Raw genomic sequence first — 19,657 nt, 5'->3', positions numbered from 1 at the left:
CACTATTAAAACTTAGACCACACTTGGACGTAAATTTGACTAGCTATAGCACATGCCACGAAGAATTGACGCGTTTTGGAGTAATTTTGTTTTGATTCGCACAGCCGATAAGGCAATTTCGTTTTTTTCTCCCAGGCGCACACATTTTCATCAATTTATAGTGATTAAATTAAATTATTAATATATAATTTCAGAAAATTTAAGTTTTATGTTTGACTTTTATAGTTTGACGGTTACTATGTTTTTTGTTTTAACGTTTCCTTTCACGTAGGACACTTGGCGAATCTATTTAGTTAGTTGTTGTTAATAAAAACGATTATATTATGTTCATATAAATAAAATGATATTAAAACGAATATAAACGATATAAAAAATGTGAGGTACTAAAATTACAGAAAAATTTAAACGTTTTATACTTGAAACGGAATTTGTGTCAAAAATGCAAAGACATTTTTTTTTTCTTTTTAATAATTATGGGTTGGATGCGAGTTTTTTAAACACATGTTTTTCCGCGGTGGCGCCATCTGTTTGATTCATTTGGAAGCATCAGGTGAGGAAATATTGCACTGATATGATGCTACTGCGGATACAGCGCTGATTTCCATACATAAGGTTTAAGTTTCCTGCCCCTGGCGCGAAGGGATATCGTCCTATAGAAAATTTAAATTTCGCGCCTTTTTTACTGCCAAGATTTGCTTGACCAGCTATATTACCTCAGGCCCTTCATCTACCTCTAAAAAAGCGGACCCACAATAATTTAAATTAAATCTTAAGGGATTCATGGCAAAAATTCGTTGAAAAACACGGAAATATTGGACACTTGGCAACACTGGCACACGTGTGCGGCAGTATGTAAACTAGGATCGCACCGTTTTGACGGTTCGGTGCGATCACAGACAATCCAACCTCTAGACATAGCATAGTCGCGCTACCCCCTCTGCCACACATACGGTAGCGTTACTCCATCTTCGAGTCAATCCCGTGCCGTGATTGGTCCGTGTCTTTGAACGGACCAATCACGGCACGGGATTCGCTCACCTCGTCCCCCCGCACCCCCGTATTTATGGCAGAATCGGTTTCATGAAAGAATTGGCCTAAGCTCAGTCTAGAGGTTGGATTGTCAGTGGGTGCGATGGTGTGGACTGTGGAAGCCCACGCCAGTACGAGCTATTCCTAGAACCGCTCCAAGGTCGCGATGCGGTGCGAATTTTTGATTTTTTATTTTATTTCAAAATGTCGAACCGGTTGAAAATGATTTAATGTACGAAATTCTGGAAAATGTATCAATAAAGAATTAATTAAACGCATAATTTCTTTTATTTTCTATTTAGTGGATTTTCCAAAACAATAGTACAGTTTTAGGGGTTTTTAAGTTGAGCTCTAGGGGTAAAAAAAATTTGGAGTTGGCAACCCTGTCAGTGGACTATTTGACATCAATCACATTCACGTCAATGGGAGCGATGTTGTTGCAATAATGCTGTTGAAACGTATTACCTTGTAATAAATACCATGTTACTATACGGTAAAGTAACTCAATTATACAATTTGCCTTATTTTGCTTTGTTGATGACTTTGACATTTCTCAAGAGTACATTTTGGCTAGCGCGAACGCGAACTGCGCGAAAGTTTATTCAAAGTTCTAACTTAAAAGTTATTTTCTTCCCAAATTGAGTATTCGTTTAAGTTTTCACGAACTTAAACATATTTATTTTGAATTGTATATCAGTTCCACATTTCAACTACTTAAACATGGTACTTTAGTAACAGTGACATTGTTCATTCAATAATTTTACTTTGTTCCTCTAAACTCTAAAGTGAAAGGTGTTATTCCGCGTCTTTTTGCTTCATTTTTATCTCGAGTAACCAGTTCTGCAACATGGTTATAGTTGCCTAGGTACTTATTGAATGAATTATATTAATTGTTTATGTACCATAAAATTATTTATTTATGACGAGATTTTACGAGTACTTGAGTTCTTGGTATCACAGATGCGTAGTTTCTTAGATGTATCTCGGTGACTTGCGTGAAACATCAAGATAATTGACTTATTAGACACATACGTCGTTAAATTTTTGTTTGAGATTGGTAAAATGGACAAAATATTTTTTACAATAAATGGAGACAAGATAGCTGTATGTAAGTATTAAATATAATATATATGCTTAAATAATAGAGATGGAGTTACCAGTGCTTGCACGTTTTAAGACTAAATCCATTTAACATTATGGTTCTGCAAGGTGTGCTAAAAAACACATACATATTTTTTGTTATTTGAGACAAAAAAAGTTATATATTGTATTTTTTTAAAGTCTTATCTGATATATATTTATTTAATTTCAGCGGGATCAGAAGTGACACCAGACACGTCACTGAATGATTACATCCGGAACTACCTGAACCTACATGGCACAAAGGCCATGTGCCATGAGGGTGGCTGCGGGGCCTGTGTCGTCTCCGTCTCGCAAACACACCCCACCACTGGGGAGAAACATGTGTTTGCTGCTAACTCGGTAAGTTCTGATCTTAAATATTTTAATATTAGCAAAAGAAAATGTTTGCGAGAATTAGTTGTAGATTATAATTTCTTTGCATTTTTTGTTATATACAATAAATATAAATATTATAAGACATCTTTATACAAATTTACTAAGCCCCACATTAAGCACAAGAAGGCTTGTGTTATGGGTACTCGGACAATGAAATATATGATATACTTAAATACATAGAAAACACCCATGACTCAGGACCAAATCTCTGTGCTCATCACACAAATAAATGCCCTTACCTTACCGGGACTCAAACCCAGGATCATCGTCTCTCAAAAGTGTGTAGATATTTTAGGTCCTTTAACAGCATCAATATTTAAGACCTTGATTACTAAGCAACAATTTGTAGCATGTAATGTTTGTTAATGTCTGTACCAAATAATAACAATCATAGATAAATACTGCAACCTTGAGGTTGTTCATAAGCTCCATAAGTGTTGTAGTTAGATATATGTATGATTATTCTATTGTTCTACTTTTGAACAAGGTATAATATTTACCTCTTGCCCTACTAACATTACAATTGACAATAGAAAGATTTAAGTGAGTTAATTGACTTTAATAACTAAACTCGTACAAAAAACCGGCCAAGTGCGAGTCGGACTCGCGCACGGAGGGTTCCGCACCATCAACAAAAAATAGAGCAAAACAAGCAAAAAAACGGTCACCCATCCAAGTACTGACCCCGCCCGACGTTGCTTAACTTCGGTCAAAAATCACGTTTGTTGTATGGGAGCCCCACTTAAATCTTTATTTTATTCTGTTTTTAGTATTTGTTGTTATAGCGGCAACAGAAATACATCATCTGTGAAAATTTCAACTGTCTAGCTATCACGGTTCGTGAGATACAGCCTGGTGACAGACGGACGGACGGACGGACGGACGGACGGACAGACGGACGGACGGACGGACAGCGGTGTCTTAGTAATAGGGTCCCGTTTTTACCCTTTGGGTACGGAACCCTAAAAACCATCATGTATGGAAACTAGGTACTTTACTTTTATAGAAATGAAGGAGATAACTAAAGGGCCCATTTATTAGACGGTGCGCGAACTCGCATGCGATTTTAGTTACATTGCGGACCATTGAGGTTACACCAATTCAGCCGACCAATCAAATGACGCAATGTAATGAAACTCGCATGCGAGTTCTCGCACCGTCTAATGGGCCCTACCACAGAATAAATAATAGTACTAAGTACAGAAGACTCACACTCTAACAAAATGCGTCTGTTACGATCAGCACAGATATGGCCGCTAGGTGGCGACAGCGCCACGCGCGGCTTATGGCTTTCCCCAAAATTGGTGTGGAACGGATGTACTTTTAGCTACCTGTAGCAAAGCGACGAAATCGCGGAGTGAGACACGCCTGGCCCTACTTAAAGGACTGCAAATAATAATACCTACTAGTGGCTCTCTTAGCTGTAGACCTCACTAACCTCATGGCTCCGCCTAAATTTTCCTAAAAGGGAATCTACAAAGGTATTAATTATCGAACTTGCTGAAAATTTCACGAAAATCGGTTGGTAAATGCGACCTTAAGAAAACAGCGAGACTTACGAAAGCATTTTTACCCAAGTCAGCCATACTTAACCTTTTTTTATGAGGGCCACAAATAGGTACGCTTTGCGAGTTTACTTAGATAAAGGTGACGTTCGGATGGCAACGTTATGTATCTATACCTAGCAGGATAACTTGGCGGGCCACCTAAAAAAGCCTGGCGGGTCGCAGGTTGAGTACGGCTGGCCGTAGTTGAAACGGAGACACTTAGCTCGCGCTTCGTGTTCGCTCGGTCAATTAGAAGCCCAAAGAGAAGCTCAACCAATCGCTTTCGGATTTAAATTCGCATGCACGCATTACCGAACGTAACTGAAAAAAATCCCATTTGTTACAAATTGGTGGCAGGCGTAGCTCCCTCCGCGATTTCGTCGCGTCGCTACAAGTACATGCGGCCCACACCAATTTTGGTGTCTAGCCATAGTAGTTGCCCCGCACCGCTACGGAACGGACGCCTGCTCGCGCTTGCGCGACCTAGCGGTCATATCTGTGGTAATACTCGTAGATGCTTTTAGTTAGAGAGTGAACCTTCTGCACCTAGTAGGTACTATTATTTATTCTGTGTTGGTGGCATGGTATAATAATATACTCCGCCTGGTACTCTCTTCCGAGATTCGCGAATGACCTAACTGTCACTTGCCTACGTCATCATGCTGTTTACAGGTTCTCAAACTTTAAAATGTGGGAGAATTTTAACCAACGGTGAAAATTATTTTAACGGCATTAATTTTAAGTTATTCATGTAGAAACATAGTAAAATAAAACAAATCTATACTGCACTTTTCACTCCTACTCTTACAGTTCCGAATAGAGCAGCCAACCATTTTCGTAACCAATCATTAATTACCAAGCTTACGACGTGAAAAGTTTGGAAAACACTGCGACTGCTGACACTGAGCGAGAAGGAAATATCAATTAACACGCGTTCGACAAGGATGACGGTCAGGGACAAAATGGCGGATTGTCAAATGTGACAGCGCTATCCTGTGATGCCAGTAGTGTAAACAGAATTACCCGAACGTCTGAAATTTCTTTCGTGAATCGGAAGATATTGCTAACGAATAATTAAAAATGACGTGTTATTGTAAAATTTAAGATAAAATACATATAAATGAAAATTATAAAATTATAAAGAAATATTTTAACTTATTAACCATAGATATAATGTACCCATGTAACATGTTATGTTGAAATAAAGTGGCAATGTTATTGTGACGTAGGCAAGTGACACTCTGGGAAGAGAAGACCATGTTTTATTAGACCATGGTTGGTGGTAAGTGTGGGAATAACCCACAACGCGGGCTTTACAAGCAAATGTGATGATAAATGTCTTTATTATTTCTCTAGTGTCTGGTCCACGTGTTATCTTGCCACGACTGGGACATCACCACAGTCGAGGGGGCAGGGAACCGGAAGGATGGCTACCACCCCATCCAGAAACGACTCGCTACGTTCAACGGCACGCAGTGCGGGTACTGCACGCCAGGATGGGTCATGAATATGTACAGGTATGTACGCTTGCTGGATCGACTATGGTTGAATTGTTCTGCATAGCGATGGGCTGCGATACGAGTAGATGTGACATCACACCTTTATTACTTAGGGCTGATTTTGACGGCGCGCGAACTCGTATACGATTTTAGTTACATTGCGCACCATTGAGGTTACGTTAATTCAGCCGACCGAACAAATGACTCAATGTTATGAAACTCGCATGCGAGTTCTCTCCTCGTCTAAATTAGCCCTTAGGTAGGAAAAACCTTTTCGAGCGTCGTATCAGGGATCGGAACCGGTTTTTTGCAAAAACTTAGAAATAAGCATATTTTTCGAATTATTTTATACTAGAAATGTAGGACTCAGTTGTGTTTTTAGGTTACGACTTCGTATTATTAGATTGCTCAATTAGAAATGAAGTAATTAGCAAAGAACGAAAAAATACCGTTTCCGTTCCCATACAAAAAATACCGGTATCCGATCCCTGCGTCGTATACCGATGTTAAGACTTTGACACACATTTCTGACTTGTGTATTGCTTACATATATACTTTGATCCTCATAAATAACCGTAATTATCGGAAAACATTAATCTATCCAGTCGTTTTGAAGTCCTCGACTTCGCCTCGCTTCTAGTTAGTGAATAGCACTGCTTTGAAAGAATGTATGTTAGTTATGATTGCGAAATATCTTCTAGATTCTGTTCGGAAAGAGAAGAGTCGTGGAATGTATCGGGCCCCATACATTTCACGACTTCTCTTTTCGCACAGACTCTAAAATAAATTGTTTTAGCCTGTATGAGAGCTCGCATAAGCGACTAACCATGCAACAAGTGGAAAAGTCTTTCGGAGGCAACATGTGTCGTTGTACAGGCTACCGGCCTATTCTCGACGCCTTCAAAAGCTTCGCCACTGACGCTGATGACAGGCTAAAGAAGAAAGTACAGGTGAGTGTTGTATTCTGTATTTTTTTGTTTTAATCACTACATAGTATAAAAAAACAAAGTCGCTTCCCGCTCTCTGTCCCTATGTATGCTTAGATCTTTAAAACTACGCAACGGATTTTGATGCGTTTTTTTTAAACAGATATAGTGATTCAAGAGGAAGGCTTTTGTATAATTTGTTAACCCGTGCGAACCCGGGGCAGGTCGCTAGTTAATAATACGTATAAAATGTAGACAAGACGCAAAAGTTTTACTGTTAAAATATATCGGACGTCATGTACAGTTAGCAATTTACTATCACTGCTGACCGTACAAACAAATCTATAGTCGGGCCACGCTTAGTTTTCATGCCAAGTGCTACGTCAAGTATGGAGCTTATATTAGGGATATGTAAATGTATGCGTTTAATGCGTTCTTACTGCCAAGTGTGTGCAAATTTAGCGTGGTCAGAGGCGACCCGCCCCGGCTTCGCACGGATTAACAAATTATACATAAACCTTCCTCTTGGATCACTCTATCTATTTAAAAAATCCATTGCGTAGTTTTAAAGATCTAAGCATACATAGGGACAGACAGACAGCGCAAAGCGACTTTGTTTTAATACTATGTAGTGAAGAAGCTCGTGCGGAGGGCGCAACTTACTGTGTCCAAGAGGTATTAAAGATTTCATTTTTATGAGTTTTTGGGCTTTAAGGCGACCTCTGGAGCAAGAAATTTATCGCTTTTAATTTAAACCTATCGTCCTACGAGTATTTATCCTATTTAAGTAAGTTAACTCCTTTTAACAGGACATGGAAGACCTAGATAAAATAAAATGCCTTAACAAGTGTGAGAAGAAATGTAACAGTGAAGAAGATTGGTGTTTGATAGAAAACAAGCCCGAAGTATTATTACAATTGGGGATGAATGTGAATCGGTGGTACAAGGCATATAATATCAAGGATGTGTTTAAGGTTTGTACTGTTTGTAGTACATGGGTACTATGTACCTGTTCATTAAACAATTTACATAATAATGCCGTCTTCTTTCATTCTTGAGCATATATTTTTAATTTAGGAGTACCTAATACCTATCAATGTTGGCGGACTTTAAAAACTATCTTTACATGAGTGAGAATCGTGTTAGTTTAAATCTCAGAGCATATAATACTAGAGAGCGGACAAGCCGCCGGCGGCCGTGTCGCAGATGTTAGCTCATTGAGCATACGACGCCGCCAGTTCGCCGTCCGTTGTTACCGAGTATGCACGCGCGCTGTTCACCGAAAAACTTCTGTTTTTTACCAAAATGCCGAGTTGTGCAATAATTACTTGTAAACATCGCAGTGATTTGATTAATTTCCAGACCAATGAGATCACTTTTCACAGGTTTCACTACTTATTTCAAATAAAACCACGAATTCAACGTAATATTCCGACTTGTATCCATGTAAGCTTACACTTGCTTGTCATTTAATATGTTTCATTATACATTGCTGCTGTACAAGTAACATGATTGCAAAGTACAGTGTTTACGCCGCAATGAACTGGGTACAAAACGATTCACTCAATGAGAAATTTTCTCATAGTGCAGCAGCGATGTGCTCCGCTTGGATAGTGCTGTGCGGCACTATAACACGTATCGATAAAACCAGCCCAGGGTTAGTTGACGCTAAAAATAATTAAAAAATTTAAAGATGGTTACTGTCTTTAATATAATATATTATTATAATATTATTTAGTATAAATTTTGTGTAATTGGTTACCTAATGGTATGTACATACATATGTATGTACATATGTATGTATATACTTTATTGCACATGGAAATAAAAACGAGAAACATAGTTACAGAGTAAATTAAATACAACAAAGGCAAACTTATCCCTGTATGGGATCTCTTCCAGTTAACCTTTGAGGAAACGAATAAACAAAAGTAACGATGAATGACAAACAAAAACAATAGTGTACAATCACTAAAATTAATGAAATGCAAGTTTTGAATACACATTGCTACAAATAATATATATATATAAATATAAATAGAAATACTTAAATAAATAAAATAAAGCGTATATATATATATAAATATAACCTAAATAAAATAAATAAATACTCAATATATATCATAAATAAATAGATATGAGCTCGAACCAGAAAAGTAAAGGAAACTAAAGAAGTACTAATCGAGGAAAACCGAATTACTTATGTATCGGAAAGCCACAATTTTTTAAGCCTCTCCTTGAGTGATGCTACAGATTGCTACAGTGTCTGCCTACTGTGCACGAGGTCTCGGGTTCATTTTACTGGGTAGTAATTGACTATAAATATTAAACGTAATATACCCGCGTGCATTTGCACAGATAAGAAAATTATTGTTTTTTATTGCTCTATAATAAATTAATAATCAAAAATTCGATTTTATTATTGCAATCAAATTTCGAATGCCTTTTTTCTGAACACATCATATGACATTTTTTAATATGTGTGTACTAGATAAAGTAATATATGCAACTGTACATTATTAAGCAATTTAAGCATAATAATTTACAGTTACGTAAAGTTTATGTAACTGTACATTCCTTATTTTTTGATAAACTACTAATATCTACTTAAATCAAATGTCTTGTTTTAACAAGTAAATTTATTCCATAAATTCCGAATATTTATATTTGAATAGTGTTCATGAAGTTATCGACACACAGTCTTTTCCGACAGTCGATCAAATATCGATATCACGGTGTCCCGGCTCAGTTCCCGTAATTATCGTTGTGTGCGTGCGTGATGACACGACTCGCTGGTCGTTCGCATGTACACAGACATTGAAATGATGTGCGTGTATTGTGCAATAGGAGCGTCCATCTACAAGTGTGCGTACTTTAGGTGTGTGCGTGCGTTGTCTTTATAATTACTGGTGCTTTGTGTGTGTTCGAGAACTTGCGACAGGCGTATTCAATACAAATCGCCGGGCATGCCCGATCTCCTTCCTTCCTATATCTGTGGTTTAAATCAATATATCCTTACATTTTTAGGTGCTTAGCAGAGAAGGGACTGATAGTTACCGTCTCATTGCCGGAAATACAGGAAAAGGTAACTATATATAAAACTATATTTAAAACTTTCGCGTTTTGAACACATATTAACTCACATTTATAGACGGGTCTATCGCGAAATTTATTATTACACTACACAAACACACACACGCGGTTAGCCGCGACCACAACCAGTGAAACCTGTGTCGAACCGTCGGTAAATAAAGGTAATAATAGCTATTTGTACAACAAGTGATCAAAGTTTGATATTTCTTCAAGTGCTTATTTTGAGTCCTGTGCAAGCGAAAGATTCTATACTAGATCTAATTTAGAATCTTGAGCGTAGTAAGGGACTCAAAAGCGCACGAGATGTAAATAACCTTTGATCTCGTGTAGTTCACAAAACTTTTCACCTCAGCAGTGAGAACATATTAGAGAACCCGAAAAATGTATTCCTTCTTCATCACTTACCTCTATTCACTCATGTTTTCTTAAGATATACCAACAATTAAGTTTTCACCTCAGCAGATCGAACAAGGGTACTTTGCTACTTAAAAACAGCGAGCAAAATCGCATCACTGTTTTTAAGTAGCAAAGTAACCTTGTTCGAGCTGCTGAGGTGAAAAATAAATTTCGCGATAGACCCGTCTATAAATGTGAGTTAAAAGATCACTAAACAATAACACATATATAGTACAGCTATTGGCATTTTCCTATTCACTATAATATTGTGATCTTTGTGCTGCATGCAAAGAAATTGTACCTACTCCTTGCAATAAACGATAAATTTGCACTTGTTTTCTACATATAGGTGGTTTTGCGCGGCGGGGCATATTGATTCACTTCACTTGTTTCTTTTACTTCCACTGAAACCGCTGTTTGTTTTGACTTTACCAAACTAAAGTAATATACCTAAATACTGTGTTTTATATCACGTCTTAAAACTATGATTCGCGGTTCCTCTTAATCCGGCAAGCGGTAAAAAAGCAAGGGAGTCGAAAGCCTGGCGATAGTGATAGCGAGAGTCAAGTTTTTGGGCTCGCGAATGTATAGTCTGTCAAGCTGGATATATCAGTAGCAATGTAAAGCAAACTAAAGTATGCTGGTATCCCTAAGAAACGAACAAAAAGCAGCGATGTACATCGAGCAACGACGAAATCTAAACAAAACAGTTCCACAGATAAGATATAAATGACACGCAATTTTCGAACAAAGTGTTGCTAACCCGCGATTTTTCAAATTTACCGCCTTTTTCTACTGACAAGATTTGCGCGACCAACTATATCTAAGGTTCAGTGTGGTCCTCAAATCAATAACTTTGATTTGAAGATGCCTGATTCATGATAGAGCCATCCTTTACTTTTATTTTAATAAATATCGCATACATTTTTTTTTCTGCACGTAGGCGTGTATCCAATAACAGCAGACGCCCGAATCCTCATCGACATATCCTCAATCACCGCTCTAAAGGAGTCATACAAAGACATGAACCTGGTAATAGGCGCTGGCATGCCGATGACGGAAGTAATGGCCACCTGCACTCTCCGGTCTAATGAGAGTGACTTCCGGTATCTGAAGTACTTCTATGATCATCTGGACCTTGTTGCGCATGTGCCTGTTAGAAATGTAAGTCCTTATCAATATACGAGTATATCCTATAAAGAAGTTCTACTGAGATATGGACTTGGTGCCAGGCGTCAGCATGGCGCTGACAGAGGTCATGCTCTTTAGTCGCGCCTGCTGGCCTTATGCCACCCAATGTACAATAATAATAATAATAAAGTTTTTTTATTTGTCCATGCGAAAAATAAATACATTGCAATATGATATAGATAAATAATTACGTAACATTCAATAAGTAGTTAATTTAACATAATTAGATTAATTAATTTAACAAAATAGTTATAATTGATTAAAATTTAAATCTAGATTAATTTTTGAATGGACCCCCTTTGGGTAAAAGCCTCCTCCAAGGTCAAATGTACAATACAAAGTTGAAATTCCGTTGAAACGGAGTGTACATTACGATGTACACTGTGTTTCAATCTCTTTAAAACAGAGTGTAAGTTACGATTCAATGTAATTTCAACTTTTGTACAAAGAAACAAAGCAGTATATCCTTTGTCTCATTCAAAAATACAACTAGGTTCGAACTACCCTAGCTAATGTATATGGTGAGCGGAACGAGGCTAGGCAAAGCTACAGCTGTGTACAACTGCGCATGTTATATACCGAGCACCGAAAGAGAATGAGACAAGCTTAAATGGTATGCGAAAATTGTGACGTTTTCAACTAAAAACCGGCCAAGTGCGAGTCGGACTCGCGAATGGAGGGTTCCGCACCATCAACAAAAAATAGAGCAAAACAAGCAAAAAAACGGTCACCATCCAAGTACTGACCCCGTCCGACGTTGCTTAACTTCGGTCAAAAATCACGTTTGTTGTATGGGAGCCCCACTTAAATCTTTATTTTATTCTGTTTTTAGTGTTTGTTGTTATCACGGTTCGTGAGATACAGCCTGGTGACAGACGGACGGACGGACGGACAGCGGAGTCTTAGTAATAGGGTCCCGTTTTTACCCTTTGGGTACGGAACCCTAAAAAGTACCACATTGTCAGTTGTCGATAAGGTTGGTTTCAAATTGAAGCTTTATGGAAATAGCGCCTTATTGACAACCGACAATAAGTACCCTCTTGGTTGAAAACGGCGCAATTTATAAACAAAAAACAGATACATAACAGATACAGACTCGTAGGTAATGGTAATGAAATAATATGGTAGTATTTTTGTCCTCCTTACCCATGTACCCATGTATTTATTTATTTATTTAAACTTTATTGCACATAATAAAAGAGTACAACAGGCGGCCTTAATGCCGCTATAGGCATTCCCTACCAGTCAACCATAGGGCCAAACAGAAAAGCGCCAAATAAACAAAAAAAAAGTAACTTGAGCAAAGTAAAATTATACCTTACGACTAAGAGTACACTAAATAAATAAATAAATATACCTATACATATATGTATATGGTTATATAATACTTATCATTCATAGGTCATTGACAAACTTTGATAATTTCCAGATTGGCACTATTGGTGGCAACTTGGCATTGAAGGCGGCGCATCACGCATTCCCTTCAGACGTGTTCCTGCTTCTCGAAACCGTGGAGGCTAGCGTCACTATAGGTACGCCTTCATATAGTAGAGCATTTCTCAAATAATTTGTACATTTCGATCACATCTTAGATTTCTATAAAAATTGGTATGCTGGTAAAGTACATGAAGCTGAACAATTTCCACCATATTTCCCAAAATGTCCAAGAAAATTTCCTTACACATTTGGTAACAAAAGAGGAATGTTTCATACAAATTTTCTTGGACATTTTGGGAAATATGGTGGAAATTGTTCAGCTTCATGTACTTTACCAGCATACCAATTTTTATAGAAGTCTAAAATGTGATCAAAATGTACAAATAATTTGAGAAATGCTCAGTAATGGTTTAATTCTGAAAGATTAAACAAAAATATAAATATAAAAGTAAACTAAAGATATCCACATCCAAAACTTACTAATTGCATAAAAAAAACAAATATCAACATTGTTTTGGTACTAGTACCTACGGTTCACTATGGCTCTGAACTTGGGGTAGTCATTAGTGAGTTTTGGTTGTCACCTGACGAATTATACGAGTACCTATCTAAAGAGAATTACATGGCAGGGGATTTTTACTATACTGGATCAACCAAATCTTGTCAGTAGCAAAAGGCGGCAAATTTGAAAAATCGCGGGTTAGCAACACTGTGTTCGAATAATTCCAAAATCGCGTGTCATCTGTGAGTTATCTGTGGAATGTGGATCGTGAATGACAGCCATCATCTTATTGTTTACATTCTTAATCGTTTTTATTTCAAGAGAAATTTCTGCTGTCACCATTAAATACCAAGATTATGCATAACCTCAAGCAAAGCTAAAGTGCCTACAATGTACAATCATGCTCGTTGACGGTAAACATTACTAAAATTTGAGGTTATGATCATTCACTCGAACTGACGTATGAAGGGCGGAAAATAAACACGTTTTGGTTCGATGTACATTGCTGCTTTTCTTAGCGCAATTCTGCTCTTTGAGTGTTACATGGTGTTACCCTACTTTAATTTGCAGTACATTGCTACTGGCAAGATTTGCTTGACGCACTATATAAGCACTAGGGGTAGGTACTCAAAGGGGCAGAACTCTGTTTAGGTTTTGAAATCTTAATAAGAAATAAAATTATTTAATTATACGAAGTTGTATATTAACCTACTAGAAACATATTTGTACATTTCTCGCAGTTAACAGCAAGTTGGAAAAAACCGTTGTGAAAATGCAAGATTTTCTAAGCTTGGATCTGAAGGACAAGTTGATTTTGAATGTGAAACTGCCGCCGCTTTCAGAGAACAACCACATTAGAACTTACAAGGTACTTAATTACATACATAGCTATAATATTATGACGAGAATATACCTATAGTATATTCTTCTGAATAAAGATTATTTTTTTTAAGACAAGATTAAATTGGAGTAGCAAAATCAAAGAAACAATCATTCAAATAATGCGGGATGCGGGTGATTTAGTACTTATAGTTATAAGGCGTCTCTGCATTATTGGAGTCGCAAACGACTTATTTGACACATTCATTAATCCCTAAGCAACCACCAGTCTAAAGCCAGCCAAAAACCGACTTTGAAGCTTTGCATGTACAATTGCATTTTGATTGTCATTTATAAAAAATATATTAGACGTAAAATTAAAAAATATATCCTGACGCGATCAAGTCAACCTGATGGGGCTATACTTGGTCAAGCAGATATTGTCAGTAGACAAATCTTGTCAGTAAAAAAAGGTGCGAAATTCAATTTTTCTTTTGAAATTTAGTAGTAGTAGTAGGAAAGCTGCACGCTTTCTGCAGCTTCCCCAATGTATCTTAATTGCGAAGATCGAAGGCCGAGCTTCGCGTAGGGCCGAAGGTCCGGAGCGTAAGAAACGTGCACGCTTTCTGCAGCTTCCCCAAATTTCAAATTTGTCGCCTTTTTTACACGACTGCCCAAAAAAAAGAGTGTATTGTTTTCAGCGTTCATGTTTGTATGTATATATGTATGTGAGTTTCTTTATTCCACGATAACTTCAGAATGCCTTAACCGATTTAGATGTATGATATATCATTAGAATCCTTACGTCATCCCGGGTGACATAGGCTATGTGACGTCATTACAAAATCAATATGGCGGACTTAATACGCCATATTACGCAACCTTAAGAAAAGAATATCTTGCAAACCCATCGAGTAGGGCATCAAAATGAAGCGCTTTGAAAGACGATCAATAATATATATACAATATGAGGGTTTAAGTCCAATTTTAAGAAAATTTACAAAATTTATTAAAAAAAGCTAATCTCATAAAACCAAATATTATCCTATTGTTGGGATATTAAAAGGAAGTGGTTTGACCGCTGATCATAAAAAAAATTATATATAGGTATTATATTAATCATATTTTAAATTGCGAAGGCCGAAGGCCGAGCTTTGCGTAGGGCCGAAGGCCCGGAGCGTAAGAAAGGTGCATGCTTTCTGCAGGTTCCCCAAGTATCTTAATTGCGAAGGCCGTAAGAAAGGTGCACGCTCTCTGCAGCTTCCTCAAGTTTCTTAATTACGAAAGCCGAAGGCCGAGCTTCGCGTAGGGCCGGAGGCCCGGAGCGTAGGAAAGCTGCACGCTTTCTGCAGCTTCCCCAATGTATCTTAATTGCGAAGATCGAAGGCCGAGCTTCGCGTAGGGCCGAAGGCCCGGAGCGTAAGAAAGGTGCACGCTTTCTGCAGCTTCCCCAAATTTCTTAATTGCGAAGGCCGAAGGCCGAGCTTCGTGTAGGGCCGAAGGCCCGGGGCGTAAGAAAGCTGCATGCTTTCTGCAGCTTCCCCAAGTATCTTAATTGCGAAGGCCGAAGGACGAGCTTCGCGTAGGGCCGAAGGCCCGGAGCGTAAGAAAGGTGCACGCTTTCTGCAGCTTCCCCAAGTATCTTAATTGCGAAGGCCGAAGGCCGAACTTCGCGTAGGGCCGAAGGCCCGGAGCGTAAGAAAGGTGCACGCTTTCTGCAGCTTCCCCAAGTATCTTAATTGCGAAGGCCGAAAGCCAACTAATAGGAAATAATTATGTAGTTGCAGAGATATTATTATTAAGCCATATAGCACTTTACAATACGTCTGGTTTTTGGGTCAGACCTAGTTAGGTTTTTAAGCACGTTTTATGCTAACATATCAAAGATCAACGTGATGAAATCTCCTTGAAGAAACTAAATTGTCTTAAATCATAAAAAATTTGGCTGGTTTGTATGGTCACTAAAATGTATAAAATAAAATAAATTAATTAAAAATTAAAAAACACGACTGCAGTTTAAAAGCGAACTGAAAAGCTAGAAATAATTTTTAGTTATGTTAGGTACTCAACTTAATGAATGTAAAATAGAATATAAGTGTTCAGTCAGGCAGGGTAATAAACAGCAATCGGAAAAGTTTAGGCTCATTTAGGATCGTGACTGTACCTGCATATTTTATTTCGATTGCAGTCGGGGACCTTGATATATTGAAATTTTCTCATTCACAGGTCCCCGACTGCAATCGAAATAAAATATGCAGGTACAATCACGATCCTAAATGAGCCTAAACTTTTCCGATTGCTGTTTATTACCCTGACTGAACACTTATATTCTATTTTACATTCATTAAGTTGAGTACCTAACATAACTAAAAATTATTTCTAGCTTTTCAGTTCGCTTTTAAACTGCAGTCGTGTTTTTTAATTTTTAATTAATCTACTCTACTTCTATCTACGGTATTTCCATCTTACAGATAATGCCTCGCGCCCAAAACGCGCACGCCATCGTAAACGCCGGCTTCCTCTTCAGACTAACCTCCAACGCCATCACCAAATGCACCCTGGTCTTTGGCAACATATCTCCAGACTTCATAAGGGCTAGTAAGACGGAGAAGGCGCTTATTGGGGTCAATTTAGAAGATGTCTTGAAGAAAGGAGTACCGCTGCTGGTTGACGAGTTGGTACCGGTGGAAGATCCCCCTGAACCGTCGGCGGAATGTAGGAAGAGTATCGCCGTGGGCCTGTTCTATAAGGTAGGTAAATTTACTTTGAGTTAGGTTAGAGCCTTTAACGCCCTCACCAATTGCAACGTGGTCTTTGGCAACATAGCTCCCGACTTCATAAGGGCTAGTAAGACGGAGAAGGCACTTATTGGGGTCAATTTAGAAGATGCCTTGAAGAAAGGAGTACCGCTGCTGGTTGACGAGTTGGTACCGGTGGAAGATCCCCCTGAACCGTCGGCAGAATGTAGGAAGAGTATCGCCGTGGGACTGTTCTATAAGGTAGGTAAATTTACTTTGAGTTAGGTTAGAGCCTTTAACGCCCTCACCAATTGCAACGTGGTCTTTGGCAACATAGCTCCCGACTTCATAAGGGCTAGTAAGACGGAGAAGGCACTTATTGGGGTCAATTTAGAAGATGCCTTGAAGAAAGGAGTACCGCTGCTGGTTGACGAGTTGGTACCGGTGGAAGATCCCCCTGAACCGTCGGCAGAATGTAGGAAGAGTATCGCCGTGGGACTGTTCTATAAGGTAGGTAAATTTACTTTGAGTTAGGTTAGAGCCTTTAACGCCCTCACCAATTGCAACGTGGTCTTTGGCAACATAGCTCCCGACTTCATAAAGGCTAGTAGAACGGAGAAGGCGCTTATTGGCGTCAATTTAGAAGATGCCTTGAAGAAAGGAGTACCGCTGCTGGTTGAGGAGTTGGTACCGGTGGAAGATCCCCCTGAACCGTCGGCGGAATGTAGGAAGAGTATCGCCGTGGGACTGTTCTATAAGGTAGGTAAATTTACTTTGAGTTAGGTTAGAGCCTTTAACGCCCTCACCAATTGCAACGTGGTCTTTGGCAACATAGCTCCAGACTTCATAAGGGCTAGTAAGACGGAGAAGGCGCTTATTGGTGTCAATTTAGAAGATGTCTTGAAGAAAGGAGTACCGCTGTTGGTTGACGAGTTGGTACCGGTGGAAGATCCCCCTGAACCGTCGGCGGAATGTAGGAAGAGTATCGCCTTGGGTCTTTTTTATAAGGTCAGTTGAAGAAAGAAAAGTAAAGAGTGTAAACTAATTTTCAGCGATTCAAAACATTTTTATTTACGGATATGTGATGGGGAACACAAAATGGGCGTCCAAATTTTGATATCACCTGTTTTGAAAGCTTTCTTTACCTATACCACGAAACACGCAACTCTGACGACAGTATTACGTAGGTAGGTACAGTCAAGGCGTTCATAATATCTGAACACGCACTCTAACGCCCTGACAATAGAGGCGTGTTCAGATATTTCTGAGCGCCTTGGTCGCTCCGATATATCTGATGGTGATTGTACCTAAGAGATAAAAGGACAGGGATAATAATCGCTCGCCGTACAGAGCTATCCACATTTAATAGCTGTCGAATTCGAATCTTTGCTAAAATATCCTCTAGCTGCCCATACGTCAAACCTTGCCAAGCAAAATGAAATTTTATTTTGTCAACACAAAGTTCAAATTAGAATGGAACAGGAGACCTTTTTATAGGTCTCTGGGCGGCTAGAGGATAAATGTTAAATTTTTTTCTAGGCCCTCCTCTCAATAGCACCAGAAGCATCAGTGAACCCTCGATACGCCAGCGGTGGAAAACCTTTACTACGACCAGTATCGCGCGGAACACAGACCTTTGACACGGACAAGTCGCTCTGGCCACTCAACCAGCCCGTGCCGAAGCTGGAGGCCCTCGCACAGGTCTCACTCACACAGTATACCTGTCCCTCTCTCAAAAGTAGCAGGATCAGTGAACCCTCGATACGCCAGCGGTGGTAAATCTTTACCACGACCAGTATCGCGCGGAACACAGACCTTTGACACGGACAAGTCGCTCTGGCCACTCAACCAGCCCGTGCCCAAGCTGGAGGCCCTCGCACAGGTCTCACTCGCACACTATATCTATCTCTCTTCTAAATAGTACCAGGATCAGTAAACCCTCGATACGCCAGCGGCGGGAGACCTTTACCACGACCAGTATCGCGGGGAACACAGACCTATGACACGGACAAGTCGCTCTGGCCACTCAACCAGCCCGTGCACAGGTCTCGCTCACATAGTATACCTGTCTCTCTCTAGTTTCAATAGCACTAGGGTCAGTGAACCCTCGATTCGCCAGTGGCGGCAAACCTTTTCCGCAGTCCAGTATCTCGCGGAACCCAGATCTTAGGTACGGACTTTCTCATACTTAATCTTTTCAAATAAAAGAAAGTCAACTACTTTTCGACAGTGTTTAAATTTTCCTATCAAACATTTTGTATAGTGAGTCAACTGTTTATGCTTACGTTTCACAGTGCTCGGGGGAAGCGAAATACACATGTGACGTGAACACATCCCCAAGAGAAGTGCATGTTGCTTTCGTCCTCTCTACTATCTGCGTGGGGGAGATCGATAAAATCGACGCTAGCGAAGCCCTGGTAAGTACAGTCAGCTGCAGAGATAACTGGCCCCCCCTGCATAGAAACTGCAGGGCGGGAGGCCTTCCTCCCTTGACCCTTGACCCTTGTCAACTATCTCTGCAGCTGACTATAAAATTCCTTGAAGCTTTATACAAGACAAGCCGTTTAGACCATAATTTATCTTCAAAAACTTAATTCTTCCAGAAACTTCCAGGCGTAGTATCATTCTTCACCGCCAAAGATATTCCCGGAAAGAATTCCTTCACGCCATCCGACGTTCCGTGGCAGGAATCGGACGAAGAAATCCTGGCGAGTTCTAAAGTGTCCTACTACGGGCAGCCTATAGGACTCATAGCGGCAGTCAGTCATAAGCTGGCCTTGAAAGCTGCGGGTTTAGTTCGAGTTCAGTACAAAAATGAAAAGACCCCAGTGCTTAGCATTGAAGACGCTTTGAAGGCTCAAGATAAGGACAGACGGGTAAGAAGAATAGACAGCTTTTAAGGTCCATTACGGGTATTGGTAAGAATCGGACGAAAAAGTCTTAGTGAGTTCTAGAGTGTCCT

General features: G+C 39.3%; 1 protein-coding gene across 1 annotated transcript in view; it reads left to right on the top strand.

The window, feature by feature from the left end:
- Positions 1 to 1,976: 1,976 nt before the first annotated feature.
- The window catches only part of LOC134653488 (uncharacterized), a 40,034-nt gene continuing 22,353 nt past the window's right edge, over positions 1,977 to 19,657 (top strand). Inside the window, exons 1-13 of the mRNA XM_063508858.1 lie at positions 1,977 to 2,137; positions 2,342 to 2,511; positions 5,451 to 5,611; positions 6,390 to 6,543; positions 7,329 to 7,493; positions 9,547 to 9,604; positions 10,952 to 11,172; positions 12,629 to 12,731; positions 13,879 to 14,006; positions 16,429 to 16,707; positions 18,235 to 18,396; positions 18,990 to 19,112; positions 19,299 to 19,571. Of these exons, the coding sequence (XP_063364928.1) occupies positions 2,092 to 2,137; positions 2,342 to 2,511; positions 5,451 to 5,611; positions 6,390 to 6,543; positions 7,329 to 7,493; positions 9,547 to 9,604; positions 10,952 to 11,172; positions 12,629 to 12,731; positions 13,879 to 14,006; positions 16,429 to 16,707; positions 18,235 to 18,396; positions 18,990 to 19,112; positions 19,299 to 19,571 (2,043 nt within the window). The 5' untranslated portion in view covers positions 1,977 to 2,091. The remainder of the gene's footprint in view (positions 2,138 to 2,341; positions 2,512 to 5,450; positions 5,612 to 6,389; positions 6,544 to 7,328; positions 7,494 to 9,546; positions 9,605 to 10,951; positions 11,173 to 12,628; positions 12,732 to 13,878; positions 14,007 to 16,428; positions 16,708 to 18,234; positions 18,397 to 18,989; positions 19,113 to 19,298; positions 19,572 to 19,657) is intronic.

The sequence above is a fragment of the Cydia amplana genome, chromosome 13 (genome assembly GCF_948474715.1).
Source record: "Cydia amplana chromosome 13, ilCydAmpl1.1, whole genome shotgun sequence".
Lineage (NCBI taxonomy): Eukaryota > Metazoa > Arthropoda > Insecta > Lepidoptera > Tortricidae > Cydia > Cydia amplana.
The sequence above is the reverse complement of the archived record's forward strand: the minus strand, read 5'-3'. Positions and strand labels throughout refer to the sequence as shown.